The following is an 18,252-nucleotide window of genomic DNA, read 5'->3' on the forward strand; positions in this document are numbered from 1 at the left end:
GAACGGGGGGGAGAAGAAGAGGAGGAGGAGGGGCGGCAGTGGTGAAGGCTGAACAATATCCTGCCGGCGCCGCCGAGCGCGCCCGCCGCGACAGCGCAGCCTCCGCCCTTCCGCGCGGAGCCTGCGCGGCCCGGGCCGCGGCAGGCAGGTGCATCGGCGGCAGCGCTGCGGAGCGGGTGTCCGCGCCGGGAGAAGCGGAGCGGGGTTCTGAGGGGACCCTCAGGTCGTGGTGGCCACCGGGAAGCCCGCAGGCCCCGCGGGGAGGGAGCGGCTTTTCCTGTCCCACTCCCTTCGGTGCCCGCAGTGATGGAAGGAAAGCAGCGGGCGCGCTTCGAAAGTGCGGCAAAGGTCGGGGGAAACTGAGCCCGTCCATCGGAGGGCAGTCCCCGCCGGGGTGAGGCGGTGGGCGCCGCGGCTCGCCAGACAGCATTCCCGAGGGGACAGTAATGCATCACCCCGCGTCCGCAAGGGTGAGATCCCCATCACTCCAGACGCGGGATGTCACAAAAGTGTCGCCGCGGCGTGTCGGCAGTGCGGGAGTGAAACCGCCCGTAAGAGGTGTGAGCAGGAGGTGGTAACTATTGACAAACCGAACGACTGCGAGACAGACATAACTTTTTTCCCATCATGCACCTGGAAAAAAAGTAACCCGACGAGACCAACTTGAACGCAACAAGTTTGTACAAGCTACGAGATAAGAGAAAAATTAAACTTTATTGATAAAATGTGTAGCGTTTGAATATGCCATGTCTAAAAGGAAAGCTGCATCAACAGCCACAGGAGACGTGACTTACTGCACAGGCAGACATACAGCCAAAGTGTTTAGGGTAGTTACTTTAAAAAAAGCAAACAACAAAAAAGCAACAAAAATACCCATAACAAACTGCACATACACACCAGTGAACACCAGTTCTGTAACACACAAAATAGCACGGCCTCTGAACAAAGAAAAGGTGAATCAATAAATCTATGAAGAACAAAATTATCACTACACATACATCACTAACTATAAAAGAAGAGGAATACAGTGGGACTGGGTAAAGAAACAAGCTTATGTTTATCAAAATAAGCATAGAGGGCATGCAGGAAAAAAGAAAATGGTAATAGGGTGAAATACATGCAATATTTATCGCATTCATCAATGTACAAAATAGATTATAATCTCAGAAACAAAGAAATGCAACACTGGAAAATGAACCCGCTGTTACATAATAGTGTTACTCAAAGCGGAGTGAGTGGTGATGGCACGTACATAGGAAACACAAAAAGTTGTACCTATGTCGTGTGTCCTGAGAAAGGTTACTAAGATAGTTACCGAGAATGCTGAAAAGGAGGGGGAAAAAAAACCCAAGAAACATGTTTCACAAAGAAAAACAAGGGAAAATGTAGATGACATCTTCTAAACCGTACGATCAAGGGATAACTGCTTATCAGGTTGTTTATTTAGAAACCGATCTTTTTCCAACAAGATAGATTGAGCATTATTCAGTCCCTCTGACAAAAAAAAAAAAAAACATTAAAAAAAAAAAAAAAGGAAAAAAGGGAATGTTTATTTCCCAGTATGTTCGAATATTTGGAGGAAAACCGGTGTTAACTAGTTGAATTCAAACTTTGCAAGCACAAGTAAAATGTCCACATTGTATCATTTTTCATCCTCTTCAGGAGAGCCTGATATAAAGTAAACTTCAGCAGCGAGCAGGACTGACCACTACAGAGGAAAATCATGAAGGATGAGAGTTTCAGCTGGCACTCTGTTGCCTGCAGCCTGATGGAGGGAGAGGGCATTGAAGGTAATTTTTGAGAGATGTGGAGCTGATTAGAATGGAGCAGATATTTACAAATATGATTTGGAACAAGGTTTGGGACTAAAACACCACCTTGTAAAAATGAGTTAGAGATATGACTATAGCCAAAAAAAAAAAAGGAAAAAAAGAAAAAATAGGAAAAAAAAAAAAAAAGGAGGGAACCAGAAAACAAATAAACAAAACCCCAAATGAAGCAGCACCACTTAAATCTGCTCTAAAATAACCTTTGGTGTTCATAAACCATTCTCTTCATGGTCAAAAAAGTCCCAACCCTTAAAATGTTCAGATTAAAATAAAGTGATTAATCTAAAAAGCAGAGACACTGAATTAAAGGAGCAGGGAGATAACAATCTGATAATACAGGAGCACAGAAGGCCTAATAATGATATTATTACACACACTAACCAAACACTGACAAACAAATATTCTGTTAATTATATAATCATGCATATGCTTCCTATGCTTGAGCTACATGATTATGGAAAACAACTCTTCTTGAAACTGCATATATGTGCTAAACTATAAACTCCCTACAAGATGGATTAATCTAATTCCCCTACACCACTTATGCCTGATAAAGTATTTACTACAGGCTTGAAAGGTTGAGCATGGAAGCCTTGCTTTGACTAAGAAGCACGAGTTACTGAAGGCTGCTATGTCTTGACGTATAGGCAACAATCAGATATCTCTTATCAATACCAAACTACTTGGAATAAATTCAAGATACAGATATCTGATTTTCATTTGACCTATTCCAATTTGCACTTCACTGTGTCAACTTTGATATTAAAATGTTCCACTAGAATAAAGATATTTATAATAAAAACATATATAAAGAACAGAAGATGAATAGATATTGTCATGGATACATATGCAGGCAATCATTTAAACATGCGGCAATGGTAACATCACATTTTTCATAGCTTCTAGTCCACATTCAGCAGACAAATATATGCTTAATAAAGCTTATTAATCCTTAATAAAGTTGCTGCACTGTGTTTATGATATATAAATGTATTTTGCAGCAGGTTGTGTTGAAATGAGACAAATACTTTAAAAGTTGGACTGCGTTTTTTAAGCCCACAGTAAATTAACTCTCGAGTATCAGTCTCAGTAGCTGCAAAACGAAACAAATTCTCCAGTGTAGCATGCTGCCTCGGTGCCTTCTAAGGTCTCTATTCCAATCTTTTCTTGTTCAAAATAAATTAGGAAATATGGGCCTAAATCTTGAGCCTTGGCTGTTGTGCAACACAAACAGAAGTGACCTGGCAGCAGAGCAAAACCAGCACGTCTGTGTATTCTTTTATCAGATTTCTTTGGGGAGATCAGGCTGATTGGGTTTTATACATACGTACTTCTGACAACTCTGCGGCCATTTGGGTAACTCATGAGCCCCAGCCCATGCTGGAGGTAATGCAGAGCTGTGCAGCAGCAGTGGGACTGCCAGGAAACTCACTTTTGTGGGGATATGAATATTTCCCACTGCAAGGGGTGATGTGTGCACATCTAGGGCTAACAGTAACTGCTGGGCAGCAAAGCAATGAAAATACCTGTCTGTCTGAAGGTAAACATCTATGGCCAAAAGGTGGATGTCTTCCCAGTGGGCTTGTGCCTAATTGCCACCTGGGTTAGATAGAAGTGAGGGTTAAGGGGAAGGATGCGCCCCGCTGTCCTTTCCCACAGCTGTCTATCTGTGCACAGTCACCACTACGATGCAGACCCAGTCCCACAGCCGTATAAGTTTTGCACCTCTGATTAAAGTTGTTTTACTGTCTCCTCAGACTGACTTCCCCTCTGTTTTGCCCTGAACAACAATAGCTGTCCGACACTGTTCAAACACTTTAACCAACCTGACTGCGGCAACCTCAATTTACATACAACCCAAGAATCCGATGCGCACCGATGTGAATCACAGCGTTCTGTGACATCCCCCACGCTGAACTCAGAAGTTACATACCAACCTAGATTTATTTTTTTTGACTGCAACCTGCCCCAGCCTGGATAGGATGCCTGTCAAAAAGCAAAAGTGCTATGAAATGAAATTCATAGCACTGAAAGGCATCACACACAAGCTGTCGTCCCCTCTCACATTTTGCATGAGCAATTTCTGCTCGTTTGTGTTCTCTCACACACGATGTCCTCAAACAGTTACGTAAAATGAATATTTAACTTGCGATAGTCAGCTGTATTGAACTGCACTTAATTGCTTATTAAGTGAAGTAAATTACCCTTACCATATTCGTCAGAGGTGAAAAACCTACATATATGGCTACACGTAGTGCATTCATTAGTTTATGGACCCCAAATCCCTTGGAAAGTATCAGATATCTACACAATGTCCCATGGTGCAGCATTTTGTAGCTGGATGTCTCAGCTAGCTTGCAGATATGTAAAATCATATACAAACAGACATCTCCCTATTGATTGCCTCTGTGACGAGGCTCGTTTACTCCCGCAAACATTTTCTGCAGTGTATTTCAATCACGTAATCTTTTTTTTTGAAAGGAGTTGAATAAGAATATGCAAAATGTGGTTCTGGATAAAACAAGTTACTTTTAGTCAAACTACTGCACCATTTTGCATAAGTCCCTTTCATAGCTGTATGTCTATTTTGACTAAGATGCTTGTATAACTGAAGTAAATACATACATTTGCTGATGTGGCCCCAGCAGTCATTTTAGTTTGTCCCTTGGTGCCAAATGAGTCACAGAAGGAAAACTATGGAGTAAAACCCAACAAAACTGTTTGGTATGATGAACTAAAGGGAGAACAAGACCGCTAATGAGAACAGAAAGTCTTTCACCTCTGGCTGCCACAAGAAATCCTAACTGGTTGAAAGTCTAATAGATGGGTGTCCACTTCCCCATAAAAGATCACAGCAACAAATATTAATAGATTAATCACATAAATCTTAATCTGTGGTTGCACAGTCTCTACCTGCTATGTGGACAAGTGGGGTTCACTTCCTAAACATACTGGCATTGCAACTACCACAGACACTATCCATACATTATTAAATATAAGACAATATTTTTTATGACTGTGGATTTCAGAACTACTTCGAATCGAAACCTTAAACTTTAAAAAAAAGTATTTTGTAGATGTGGACCATATCCTCTTTCACCCCTAACAGTAGACTAGATACTTGGTAAGTCCTGCTCGTAATTTCCATGTGGCAGCTACAGTTCTTTGTTCTGCCACAAAAAAGAACAAACGAAAAAGAAGGAATAGAACTTTATATAACAGTATTTATTGCAATTAGGCAGCTGGAAGAAAGGAGTAAAGCTGGCATCTCAGGACCAGCCAAGTTACCTGTGTCTTAAGTATATGTTCAGCAGGTCACTAATTTCACAGCTTTCTCCCCAAAGGTATAATTTTTAGGCCTATCATACAAAGATATTTAATGTGGGACATGGGGAGATGAAATAAGTGCAGTTCCTGTTAAAACCCTGATCATCATAGCACTAGATAACTCCTAGGCATGAGACAGGCGAATAATTGTTACCTAAAAGAAGAGTCAGTTGGTAAATGGGTTATTTTAGGGATGTGTGCAAGTAGAAGCTCTATTAATTTGTGTGTAAACCATGATCCCCAGACATATAAATCTGTAGTTTCAGTTATTTTTGCTTGTTAAAACAGAGATACACCATGTTATCTCCAAGGTGGTTTGTAATGTTGTTGACTGATTCTGCTTCTCTTCCCTTTCCTGACTCTACCACTCCACCCACTGCATTTTTTCTCTAATTTGATCCAACAATTCTAGGTGAGGATGAATTTCACGCAGCCGAAGCAAAGCTGCACATTATGGTAGAAAACAGTCTGAACTATTGTGCTTAGCACTACAGAGGATTATTCCGGCATTATTAGCTAGAGCTTAGATGCTTATGCCATCAAGCTCAAACCGCAGTGACTTCTTACATAGGAATACTTGATCAACAGGACAATTATCTTTTTCTTTCACCTGATAATATGAACAAAATCTACTGACAAAAATTGAAAACATGGAAGAGTTTAGGTCTAAGAAAATGGTTAGAACTGATTGATGACTTGAACTATGTCAAACTTTCATTATGAAACCCAAAACCACATGAAATGTCCTGTTTCCAGTTTCACTGTTAACTCAGAACTCTGCCCAGGTTCTGCTACACATTTTCTAAGGTTCAAAACCTTTTAAGTAAAACTGTGCCTCTAATTATGGTCAAACGTGGCAGGAGTCAATATTCATTGTACATAAAATACATGCAAAATGTGCGGTTTTGGTGTAAAACAAATTGAAAGTTGGTGGGTTTGGCCGAATTCTCTTTTTCTTCTAGGGCTCCTTCCAATCTCAAACTGAAATGATTCCACAATAACAAAGACAAAGTGAATGAGTCTTTCACAGTTCTTTTCAGCAGCAATTAGCTGCTAATATTCACAGTTCTTTTAAGAAACAAGGTACCTGTTAATATTCAGGCAATAACATAAAAAGGTATAGAATATGCAGTGTCACTGAGATAAAGGTCACTTTTACATGTGTTGGAGTGCACTTAGTTTAAATGCAAACATAAGCCAAAACCAAGTCACTTCAAAATGTTACTCCAAGTAAAACAACTACTTTTATAGATTTCCTGCTAAGTGGCTACAACTGAAACAAGCAGAGAGAGAGCAGCAGTTGGGAACCCACCAGAATATAGTATTTTTAGGTCAAAATTAAGTTAGTATTTTGGACAGTTCATTTATACTCATGAAAACACTGGAAGGAGATGACTGAATAGGTGTGTAAAAATTACTTTCCGCATTAAATAAGAAAATTTGGGTGAAAAGTTTGTATTTTATGTCGAGATAAGAAAAGCCAGGTAAGAAGAAACTGAGGCATGCACATGAAGTTTCACAGCTGAGCTTCAACTGCGATAGAAGAAATAACATTTGAAACTAATTATTTTCACATTGTCCATGTTAATTTCCTTAGGATCTCCTCTATATAATTTGCTTCTGCCAGGTTGTACTACAAACTCTTTCCTGTGTTAGAATTTTTTGCTTCACAACCGTAGGTAAGATGCTCACGAGAAATTCTGAAGTATTCTGCCATGAAAAAGCTGCGGTGCATTCTCTCAAGTAATTTTTCTTTTATTGGTATACAGATGGAAAATAACCCCGCACCACATCTGAAAATGTTCCGCTTCGAAGGTAGGTGGAGCCAGGTGAAGAAATGCTCAAAATTATTGCAACCATAGAAGAGTAATGTCCAAATCAACTTAGCCCTGTTGCTGAAACACGGGACACCTTCAAATACAGGAGTCCCTCAGCACACTGCCATGAACAAACTAGACAAAGGCCCTGTCATCTCACATCTAAGCCCGTGCTTAGAGCACTTTTACATATTTTTGTGTGAAAAGAGACAGAAAACATATTTCTCTCTTTTTTTCCTTAATACCAACTGGTTGTTGCTGTGGGCATATCACAAAGGGTTATAATTCTTTTTTCTTAATTTAGGTCTGTGAAAATCTTTCCATGTCCAAATGAAATATTATGCCCAGTCCATACTGAACTTTTTAATAAAAAGCAGTAAAGCAATCTGCTTCATTGTCAAATGATTGAAAGAAATTTAATTAATGCCTTTGGAGGGAACGCCTATATAAGTATCACAATCACAAGAATGTGCATATATGCATATATGAATACATATGCACAGCCACAGTCTACCCTGTTGCTTTAATATTATAACACTATAGGCCAGGAGCAACTGAAGGCAGAAGAGAACGCATAGAATTTAAAATATCCTGGTGACACAATTTTGAGGTTAAATGACATTGTGTAATTTATTAGAAGATTAAATGCTGGCTTCATCACAGGGCAATTTAGCCCTAGAAAAGGGAAGCAGTATAGAATGCTCACAGACAAACAAATTAAAAATAGTAAGCTATAAACAGGGGAAAATGAGTTTATGCCACACCGACAAAACCAAAAAGAAACAAAAAAACCCAAACCCCAGAAGCAAAAAAACACAAAGATGCATGAAAAGCAGTATGCTATGTTAGATGTTTATCTATACATAAGAGACAGGTGTCACAAAAACAAAACAAAAAAATCATGAAGCTAAAGAGAAACTTTAACTCACCAGTTTCCATCTGTTATATCTGAATTCATGCATAATTGATTATCCATGACTGGTAAGTTCTTTTTTTTCACTAGCCTAACACAGTTTTCTAAACATTATGTGATAAATCACCACCAAAGTAAAGGGTGTTTGAGAAACCGTAAGGGCAGAATAAAAATTTTTTAATGAAAAATAACATGTCAGTTAATAATAGAGCTGACCTATGTTTAAGAGAGAAATTTTAATCATGTGCATATTAAATATTAATAACCTATTCTGTTATTGTTATAATAAGGTTAAGTAAGCTTCTCCATGCTTAAGGAAAGAGAAAAAGTAGGAATATCTAACAGTGAAAAAAAGCACTGAGAAGCAGAGACATAAGGAAAATGTGTCAACAATAAACAAGAGGAAATGAGAAAGAAGGAAAAGATGAAGGTGGAAACTAATCTCTATGTGTCATTATGACTGCCAGAGTACTGGCAAAGAAGCAGCATCCTTTTATTTCAATTTTAATCATTTCTGAATTTTAATACCCTGCTCCTTTTGTAATTCTCCTGGCATTCCCTATATGCATCCATCCCAGCCAAAACACCAGTGTAAATTAAATGGCACGCAACCACACCACTGATGTAGTTCTCCCAGTAGAACCAATTGAGTGACCAAAAAGCAGAGAAGGTATGACTACTTTGTGTCCCTGTAGACCATGGGCCAATTAAGTGACTTAATGTTCTTCAATTCCTTTAATTTTGAAAAGAAGGGCAGTGGTTAGGTAACCCAGCAATATAGAGCCATTAAAAAAAAAATAAAGCAAGCCAGTAGTAATACAATAATCAGTGACCATCAGGGCCTGGAAAAATGAGTTTGCTCTCACTGGCACTAAGGAGCATCACATGATTATTTAATTACAGCTCTAATTTTTGTCTCGTGGATGGCAACATATCAACAATTAATAGGGCAAATAGAGGAGACTGCATTTTTAAAGAGACAGAACCTATGTGAAATATTGCTTGGAAATGCAATTTATCAGACAGTATAATGCTTCTTAAGGCATATCTGTCATCATGACACACATAAAAAATGGTACTGGTTCAATTTTCTTGCATGGTGTGTACAAAATTCTTCTGGAATGCTTACAAGATAGTAACTACACATACGAGTATCCTAATTATCATTTTAAGTGGCAATGCAGTAGTTAGCTTCTTGTAGGACATGCAGTCCAAATAAAGAAAGTATTGGAATCACAAGTCTCAAACATAAAAATGGTATCATAAAATTATTACATCCTTTATCTGATAAAGATTGTAACAAAATTCTTCAGGAATGGCCAAAAAGATTATGGTATTCAGCAAGTCAAGTGAAGGAAAAAAGAAAGAAAGAGAAAGTCAAAATACAGTCAATGGGACAAAGACTGATACTGATTGATTGACTTTACTGTTTTTCTTACAAAGCATACTGAAACTAGGGGCTCCGCACCAGTATTGTACCCTTCCTGCACAGTGCTGCTAGGTAAGAAGTGAAAAACAAAACCCAAAAGGGGACATACATGTGATCAGTTGCAAAGCTCTGCTCTAAAAAGCTGGATGCAGTTCCCCTTATGCTTCATCCTGCAATGACCGCAGTTCAAAACATGGGGAACTGTGGGAAGTCCAGTACATGGAAGAGCAGCACTTCTCACAAGCTTCACAATTACAGGAATCCGCAAGTGTAGCAAGAGAAAAACTGTAATTTTATGTCCCTGATTTTTTTTGCAAATATACTCACTTTTCCACAGTGATGTGTGGAGCAGGTTACAGATGCTGTAAATTTGCAGTATCCAGAACATATTTCATGCAATATTCAATATCTGAAGATAGGAAAGGCGAGCTCCAGATTTACTCTAAACATTAAACTGTACATGTGAAAACCCCACCAAACTACTCTTAGGTATTTCTTTTTAATCTTGTTTCTCAATATACAACTTAAACATGCTTTTTCATTTGGTATTCTAAAATCTATCCCTTGAACAAGCAAAGAAACACTGAAAAAAAAAAGCTGAACAGCACTTCAAGTTTAACTACAGAAGAAATACTATTACAGTAAATGCCCCATTCCTCTTGAAAATTGTGTAAAATTAAGTTGTTTTCATTGAAGACATTAACATTCTGGATTGGAGATCTTAATCTATAATCTTGAAAAGAAAGCTGGCAAGCAAGAGCTTGTATGTAAAAGTATATATCATTCTTTTTATGCACTGGTTACTATACAGATAACATGTCTCACAAAGACTGTAATTAAATGTCTAGTGCCAAAGTAACACTAAAACGCATACAGTATTATTATATTACAATGAATCCTTAGAAGCTAAAACTGTCAATTTTTTTTAAGTTTTAAGATGCCTTTAATTATTCTTGAGACTTCTTACATTTATCAAGGAAGCCCACCTATGATGAAAAGCATTAATGATATAAAATCTTTCTAATACAGCTCTCCACAAAAATATTAATTTAGACTTTGATTATAAACATTTTAAAACTCACTCTGCAATTTCTCACCACTTCGTTTTTTGCCTTTGGTCTTTCTGTGAGTTTGCGTGCACGTCCTCCCTCTCCCACTCTCTCTCCCCTCCTCTCTTTCTGTCTTTCATTTAACACGTTACAATTGGGAATATCAGGCATGCGTTATGCTTAGGATTCTTCTCCTGGTCATTGAAAATGTTTTTAATTACCTAGCTGTTACAAACATATATATTCTAAGTGCAGCTACTGAAAAGCTACCGCCTCTGTTGCACTTTTGCATGTGGGTACGAGTTCAGAGCAGAAATTCTTTGTATTTGTGCTGTACAATGTTTTTCACTGTAGGAGTGATTTACAAAGATAAAGAATTACTTCATCCTTCAATGTTCTGTGAAACATATATATTACTAATTTCATAGCTGAGTAAATAAACTGGGGGCATATTAAGGCCGCATTTATAGAGGGATTATGTGCTGCATCTTTATTTTTTTCATACAAAGTTGTGAGTGCTGAGCATTTTCAAAATCTACATTAATGACTGCAAAGACGGCATGGTCAGTTATTTATCCAAGATCACATTTTTGTCAGGGCTGAAACCAGAATCAGGAGTCCAGACACACAAAAAAAAAAGATTACAGGTGTATGTGATATGAGTGCATCATCACTTCTAGTGAGCAGCAAGTGGAACAACACACAAATGATTGCTGCTGGCCAAATAAATCCTGTCAGAGCAGGATTCTGAGAAGATGAGATGCACTCGAGGTTTAAAGCACCTCCCTTCTCTCCTCAGGTCATATCATGTCACAATGTGCCAAGGGAAAGAGCAGGTAGTCACTAGGAATTATGCGAGGCCAACACAATCAACACATGGCCCATCCCGATGTCTGCACCCTGGTGTAGCTGGGTGACTGAGATCCAGCTGCAGGCCATCAGACTCTTCTGCCTGTCTAACCCACCGTTCACAACAGAGAAGCCTGAAGTGGCAAGAGCTAATTCTTGTCTGTGGAGATGTCTTTCCAACGATGCTTTACAACTGCTCAGAGAGTGAAAGAAGAGCTGGTGAAAGGAAGCCTTCTTACGACCTATTCTAATCCCAGCGTACACAAATGCACACAGTCTCATGGGAAAATCATAGAATCATAGAATAGTGAGGGTTGGAAAGGACCTTAAGATCATCAAGTTCCAACCCCCCTGCCATGGGCAGGGACACCTCACACTAAACCATGTCACCCAAGGCTCTGTCCAACCTGGCCTTGGACACTGCCAGGTATGGAGTATTTACAACTTCCCTGGGCAACCCAATCCAGTGCCTCACCACCCTTACAGTAAAGAATTTCTTCCTTATATCCAATCTAAACTCCCCCTGTTTAAGTTTGAACCCATCAGTCTCCAAAGAGATCACTGCGTATTGGTATTCTAAATAAATAGCTAAAAGTACTAAAAGCTGCTGTACCCCCCAGTGTGTCTGAGCACCTAACACTGATCCCCTATAAGAACTGTAAAAACAGAGGTCTACCAATCTCTGCAGTGATACACCAGCGTGAATGCGAGGAAAGTCAAGCCCAACAAGTTTAGGAGATATTTACAATTCAGACGGTGCCTGAGGTATATTACTACACTCTGCTACTGCACTCTATTATTACTATGACATTCCTACTACACTGCACCAGATTTACACAGGTTAAGAGTAAAGTACAGCTGATACAGGGCTTGAGGTCCAGATCATAACAGATGAAAAAGCGCAGTACTAGCAAGTCTCTTTAAAATGAATATCTAAGATTTATACCTACTGAGAGCAACGCAGTGCAGAGACCATCTGAATGCCGACATTTGCAAAGCAACAAAATGGATATCAATTAAGTAACGAAGTGTTGGAGATAACTGTGGTAAGCGTAGACACCACAGGATGGCAAGTGTTCACAAACACCTACAGTTTTGAAGGGCACATTATAGTATATCCTTTCTGAAGTAACAGTTACAAGTTGTGGTTGGGGCTGTTTGGAGTTCAGGGTACCGCTGACATGGGAACTAACACACGAGCTAGCTTAATGTTAAATATGGTAATTTCAGAAGCTGAGGCAAAAATGGACCTCTCAGGTAGGGGTTATTAATGGAATCTTCTGATGGAGAATTTGGGGAAGCTTTCTGCAAACTGTGGGTTATTCTGACTGTGGTGATCTTCAGTACAAATGCCAGCTACTTGGACGCAATAGTCCAAGATTAAAAGTAACATCAACAGGGTTTTCTGACATGGACTTTATAAAGTTGCAAAATTTCAGTATAACAAGCAATAAGAACTGTAAGTTACTCTTTAACCGTCAAACTGTTTTATTTTTATTTTTTTTTTAGAATCAGTAGCAACTTTGTGACAACTAAAGTTTAAAAAACGCACTTGATTGCATAGTGACAGATTTGCAGAACATTTTTCATCACACACACATATGTGCTTTCAGTTATTAATAAAATGCTTCTGCCCTTAATCTGCCATTGCCTGAATATACAATTTCAGTGACTTGGATAGACAAATACTGTTAAGGAATTCTGTTTTCCCTGTTTGAGATGCAATTCAAATACACCCAGTAAAACTGAATACTATGTCTTTAAAACTGGCTCCTGCATGCCACAGAAAGGAATACCGAGTCACTTTTCTATTAAGTTCCTCTTGGAGTAGAATGATAACACAACTTTCTTTTCTTCCTCATCCCCCTTTCCTTTTTTTTTCCTCATTATAAACAAGGAAGAGCCGGCTGCCCTGGGTAACACCACAGGTAGATATTAAAAAGGAGACAGCCATTATTTAGTGGCAACAAGAATATAAATACATGCACTAACCTATAAACCGGTGTTTACTTCAGGAAAGTAAGTCATATTTTTCCTCTGATTGCCGTGCTGTCAGTTTAATGTAGCGTAAATAAACAGTAGGTGCATGATAGCTTTAAGTAGAAAGTGTTCATTCCACAAGAGGAGCAGATTACTGAAGCCTGATGCCTATAATGGCAAAAGCAGGACTTCCATTTTACCTGAAAATATAGCCTCCTGTGCTAAGAGACTTGTGGCTTTTCTATTAAATTAATTTGTCAGAATTCTATGAAAAATATTATGTACTCAAAGAACTTTACCAAAAACATTCATTTTTGCAGCCCTCAACTTGAACCATTCGAAAAAACAAAAGCCAATCACTCCTCTGTAATTTCATCATCCCATTGCTCTAAATGAAAGCTTTATATAATCAACCTAATATAACAGAAAATAAAATGATATATAGAATTGCCTATACTTTGAGTTATTTTGTTCTTATAAATATATTCCCTCACTGAAAGTAAAAAAGTCCCCTTTGGAAAAAGAAATGATTTCTGAGAAGATTGTATATACACTCTACATCTATTAACATAAATTATAAGAAAGTAAAATGTGCCAGATGTGTTTAAACTGTTATAGAAGGAAAGTTTGTGGCTTCACTGGATATATATAAATATATCTAGAGAGAGAGCAATGGCAGTTATATAGAAGAAGGCAATAAAATGCTTCAGTAGTATCTATATTAAAATAGCATAGTTCCTAGAAATATGACTAAAACATTTCAGAAGTCATGTTTTCTCCAGTTTTCATTCAGAAATCAACTTTTAATATACATTTATATACAAAAATTATAAACTATTTTACTAATAAAAAATTTTCCCCAAATTCAGATGAAAACCTTAAGAAGAATTTCACATTTATCTGACAATGCTTAGATTAAAACATAGGTGACAATTAAAAGGTGACAATACTTCCAAAAATTGAGTAGTAAATGCAATTAAAAGATTTGTTGGGGCTTTTTTCCCCAAAACCACAAGACTTTGGCCAATGATCTTCTAAATGGCAGTTTAAACCCTCCTCTATCCCATGAAATGTGGGATGTTAGTGCTTATTCAGGACTTTCCTACTCTGAAAAGGTTTCCGTGCTGAAAGTGTGGACGTGCTTGCGTTCCCGGCAGAGCTGAGTGTGGCAGTGATGTCCATGGGATGCTGGCAAGGCTGCAGGCAGGGCTGGCCCTGCCTGCACTGCCTTGTCTTGGGAAGCACGGCAACCAGAGGGCAGGTGCTCCCCGGATGACCTGCTGGGCCTACGCTGCAGGCTAGGGCTACTGTGGCAGACCCTCTCTGCTTCTCATTCTGCCACAGCACTATGTCCCATTAGCAATTTACAGATCATCTCTGTCTGCTGTATTGTGCCTTCTCAGAGGTGCACAGCAGCAGGTTAGGATTCATGCGTGTGTTTGAAATAACAGGAGAGGACTGACTGCGAGAGTTACTTTCCTATTTAAAGTATTAAGAACAAAGAATATAAAAAGGAAACGGCCAGTTTTTCAAAGTGTACGCACAAAAAGCATTCCATTTAAATATTTTTTGTTCCAGTAAACTCTTTTGCATACAAAAGACTTATTTATTACATATTTGAACTTGTGGGAAAAAGGGAAGGAATGCACTGATTCCTGAAATAACTCTACAGTCTTTTTGGAGACTTTACTCTTCTGTGCTCTTGTTCTAGTCAGAACAGTTTTATTCCAGGGACAGAGGAATTCCTTGGAGTCAGTTGTTTCTTTTCCACTAGCTGTTTGTACTCAAGAGTGGGCATACATAGCATACTAGACAGTGTTTTAATTTCTCTTCTATTGCCTTATTATGTGCGTGTGCTATCTGTTCAGACGCATGCTTATATGTGAACACGTTGCATTTTCTGCCTGTTTTGTTACCTACTCCACGTTATTACACATTTCTGTGCAAACCATCGCTTCAGCTTGAAAAGCAAGGTAATACCAAGTGACAACCTCAAATAGAAAATGAATTAGAAAATGAGCGTATGTATAAATACACTAAAGAGCATATAGGAATACGGGACTGAAAAGAGCAGTCTCAAATCCTACAAATAGTGCTGCCGAGTAATTAGGAGATAGAAATTGCAGAGAACATCCTACATTCATGTCTTTACACTCTACGCTTACTGCTTCGAGTTGTTTTTGAATAGTGCGCCTGATTTGACACATTTCTATCTGGTGATTGTGTTAAATGCTTTAAGAGATAGTGAAATATCCAAGCATTCCTTGTGCTAACTGCAGCTGAAATTTTACACTTATTGTAACCTTTCCTAACAATGTGAGAAAAACAGAGTAAATATATTAAATTTGTTTCACAACAGATGCTTAGGTTGTTAATATTTAAGATGCCTATTCATGCTATTCCTGTCTGCACATTTGTCAAAAATGTAAGCTTGAATGCTAATGTTTGCCAGCAGACTACAGCAGACAAATATACGAATGCACGGTACCAAAATAATATAAAGTAGAAATCAGGGACTGCTGCTCGCTCCCACCCAAGCAGCATGGACCAGAATGAAAGGGCACTACCAGATCACACACCCTGGCTCCTCTGCATCTGAGTTTGCGAATTATTTTCACAGAAGCGCTGCGCTCACTTGGACCGACGAAAACCAGCGGAGAGCTTTCGTCAGTTCGAACTCATCGCAGCCTAGGAGCCGGTGCAAACTATTTCATCAAACTTGCATTTTAGCGAAGTTTCTCTCGCAGTCAGGGAAGCCTGGAGACAGGCAGAGGAAAACTCTGGACCGGGCAGGTGCCTGTCAGGAGCGCTCCCTGGGGCAGCCAGCGGCGACGGCGACAAAAGGACGGCAGTTCGAACAAAACCTCGGCTGCCGCTTTTGGAGACGGAGCGGAAAATACAAACCCCCATAAAATCCTGGAGCACACAGGCGCGCTCCTGGCACCGCTCCCCGCGGCAGCGGCACCGCCGGGTCGCGCCGCGGCTGGGGAGCGGGGGGAACGTGCCACTCGCCGCCACAGGAGAGCCCCCGCCGCCGCCCCCCGAGCAACCCCCGCGCCCCGCGGAAGCGCCACCGCACCGCCCTCCTCCCAGCGCCCCCCCCCGTTCGCCGCTCCGGCCCGCAGCCTCGCCCCGCGCCCCCCGCTGTCCGGGTGCCACCGCCCCGGGCCCGCCGCCGCCGGGCTGGCCAAACTTTGCCAAACTTTAGTTTTCCCTTCTTTTCCCTCTGCCCTGGTCCACCCGCCTCTCCCACCCGCGCCGGTATCGGGCGAGGTGGCGGCGGCGGGCAAGGGAGCGAAGCGGGGCCGGCGGCCGGCAGCAGCGCGGCGGCAGGTGTGAGCCTGCGCTGGCCGGGAAGCTCCGGCAGCGGCAGCGCCCGGCGGAGCTCCGCGCCTCCGGCCGCCCGGAGGTCAGCACCGCCGGCCTCAGTAAATCACCGCGGCGGGGGGCCCCGGCACGGCCCCCGTGTCCCCCCACCCCGTCCCCGAGGAGCGACGCCGAAGGAGCGGGACCGACTCACTCATGGGAGCGCAGCGGGCGAGGCCGGCGACACCTCCGGCTTCCGAGGCGCCGGCGAAGTTAATTGCACTGAAGTTCAAGTTGTCTTTTCACCCATCAGGAGTGGGCGTTTAAAGGAAGGAGAGCGAGGAGGAGGAGGGGGAGGGGGAAGGGGGAGAGTCGCTCTCGCTCGCTCTCGCACTCACACACACACGCACACACACACACACACACGCACACACGCACATACACACACACGCGCGCGCGCGCACACACGGGCATGCACGCGCGCACACACACGCACACACACAGACACACACACCCGCCCGCTCGGCTCCGCTCCCGAGCTGCCTCAGCAAGGAGGAGCCCGGACGGAAAACACCCGGGCAGCAAGGTACCGGCGTGGGGCAGCCCTGCCTCTGTGTGTCAGTGTGCGCGGCTGTGCCTGTGTGTGTCTGTGGTGTATCTGCCCCCCCGCCTCCCCGCCTCTTTCGGCCCCTCGGGCGGGGAGGTGCGCTCTGCCCCTGGGGAAGGCCCGGCGGGGCCGTCGGGGCAGTGCGGCGGCGGTGGCGAGGGACCGGCTGCGGTGGCGGCGGGGGGGGGGGGAATCCGCGCCCTGCATCGCCGCCAGCTCCGTGTTTGCTGCCTCCTGCCTGCGCGGCAGCGGGGCTCTACGGGGGGGTGGGTGGGCAAACCGAGGGGCGGCTGTGTGTGTGTATGACTGTATGTGGCGGTGGGGCTGACGAGGTGGAAGTGCCGGGTCGGGTGGCGGGGTGCATCCATCTCTGCCCACCCCCCCCGCCCTGCGAGAGGGACCAGAGCTCCGCTACGGCCCTCACTGCGTTCCCCGCGTACCGCGCCCCCCGATCCCCTCCCGCTCCCCCGCGTTCCCTCTTCCCTTCGTCGTTTCCTCGCTCCTTTATTCCCACACCTGCCCCCGCGGCACCCCCCCCCCCCCCGACCCCCGCCGCTGCTCCGAGGCAGGCAGCGCCCCACGGCCACCGGCCTTTTAAGGCAGCTGAGGCAGAAGCTCCGCAGCCGCGCTGGCGGCTTCCGCGGGACAGGGTGGCCAGGGCGAGGGTAGGCATCCCCCGGGGACGACTGCCCGCCCTCCTGCCACCGCATGGGTGCCCCGTCGGGGCCCGGTGCCGCCGCTCATCCCCCCCACGATTGTCTCTCCTGGTGCTTCACCTGGCACCACGTGCTCCTCAGTAACGCTGTTTGAGAATTGCCTTTATCCGTGTAACTTCTCCTTGGGGAGGGACTTGTTCTCTCTGCTTTTGTTTTTAAGACCTTCTTTCCCATCTTCGCTGCTGCAGGATTTGGAAGTGGAGTTCCTGGAGAGTGATCCTGGCAATGAGTGCATGTTTCCGTGAAAGCTGAGGCTGCTTCTTATTTACTAGGAGACTGAGAGGAGAGGGGACCCCGGATGTCAGTTCATTCTCCGTTTTATTTTGTCTTGACTTTAAGGCAGATTTCCTGTTTCAGCTATGGAAACTGACAGGTACAATTCCTCCAGGCAACTTTGCATGTCTCAGAAACAGGACGAAGACCATGAAGT

The 18,252-nt window shown here is 42.5% G+C and overlaps 2 protein-coding genes across 2 annotated transcripts in view; one reads left to right on the forward strand and one right to left on the reverse strand.

Moving 5' to 3' along the window:
- SATB1 (SATB homeobox 1) overlaps nt 1-16,999 on the reverse strand; it is a 92,609-nt gene extending 75,610 nt beyond the window's left edge. Inside the window, exon 1 of the mRNA XM_065666035.1 lies at nt 16,714-16,999. The gene's annotated coding sequence lies outside the window, so the exon portion shown is untranslated. The remainder of the gene's footprint in view (nt 1-16,713) is intronic.
- Nucleotides 447-17,906, forward strand: LOC136008540 (basic proline-rich protein-like). Its single transcript, XM_065667966.1, has 4 exons — nt 447-551; nt 6,926-6,971; nt 16,116-16,814; nt 17,122-17,906. The coding sequence occupies exons 1-4, from the start codon at nt 447-449 to the stop codon at nt 17,904-17,906; spliced, it is 1,635 nt and encodes a 544-aa protein (XP_065524038.1).
- Nucleotides 17,907-18,252: the final 346 nt, after the last annotated feature.

This window comes from Lathamus discolor, chromosome 2 (assembly GCF_037157495.1).
Source record: "Lathamus discolor isolate bLatDis1 chromosome 2, bLatDis1.hap1, whole genome shotgun sequence".
NCBI classification, from domain to species: Eukaryota; Metazoa; Chordata; class Aves; order Psittaciformes; family Psittacidae; genus Lathamus; species Lathamus discolor.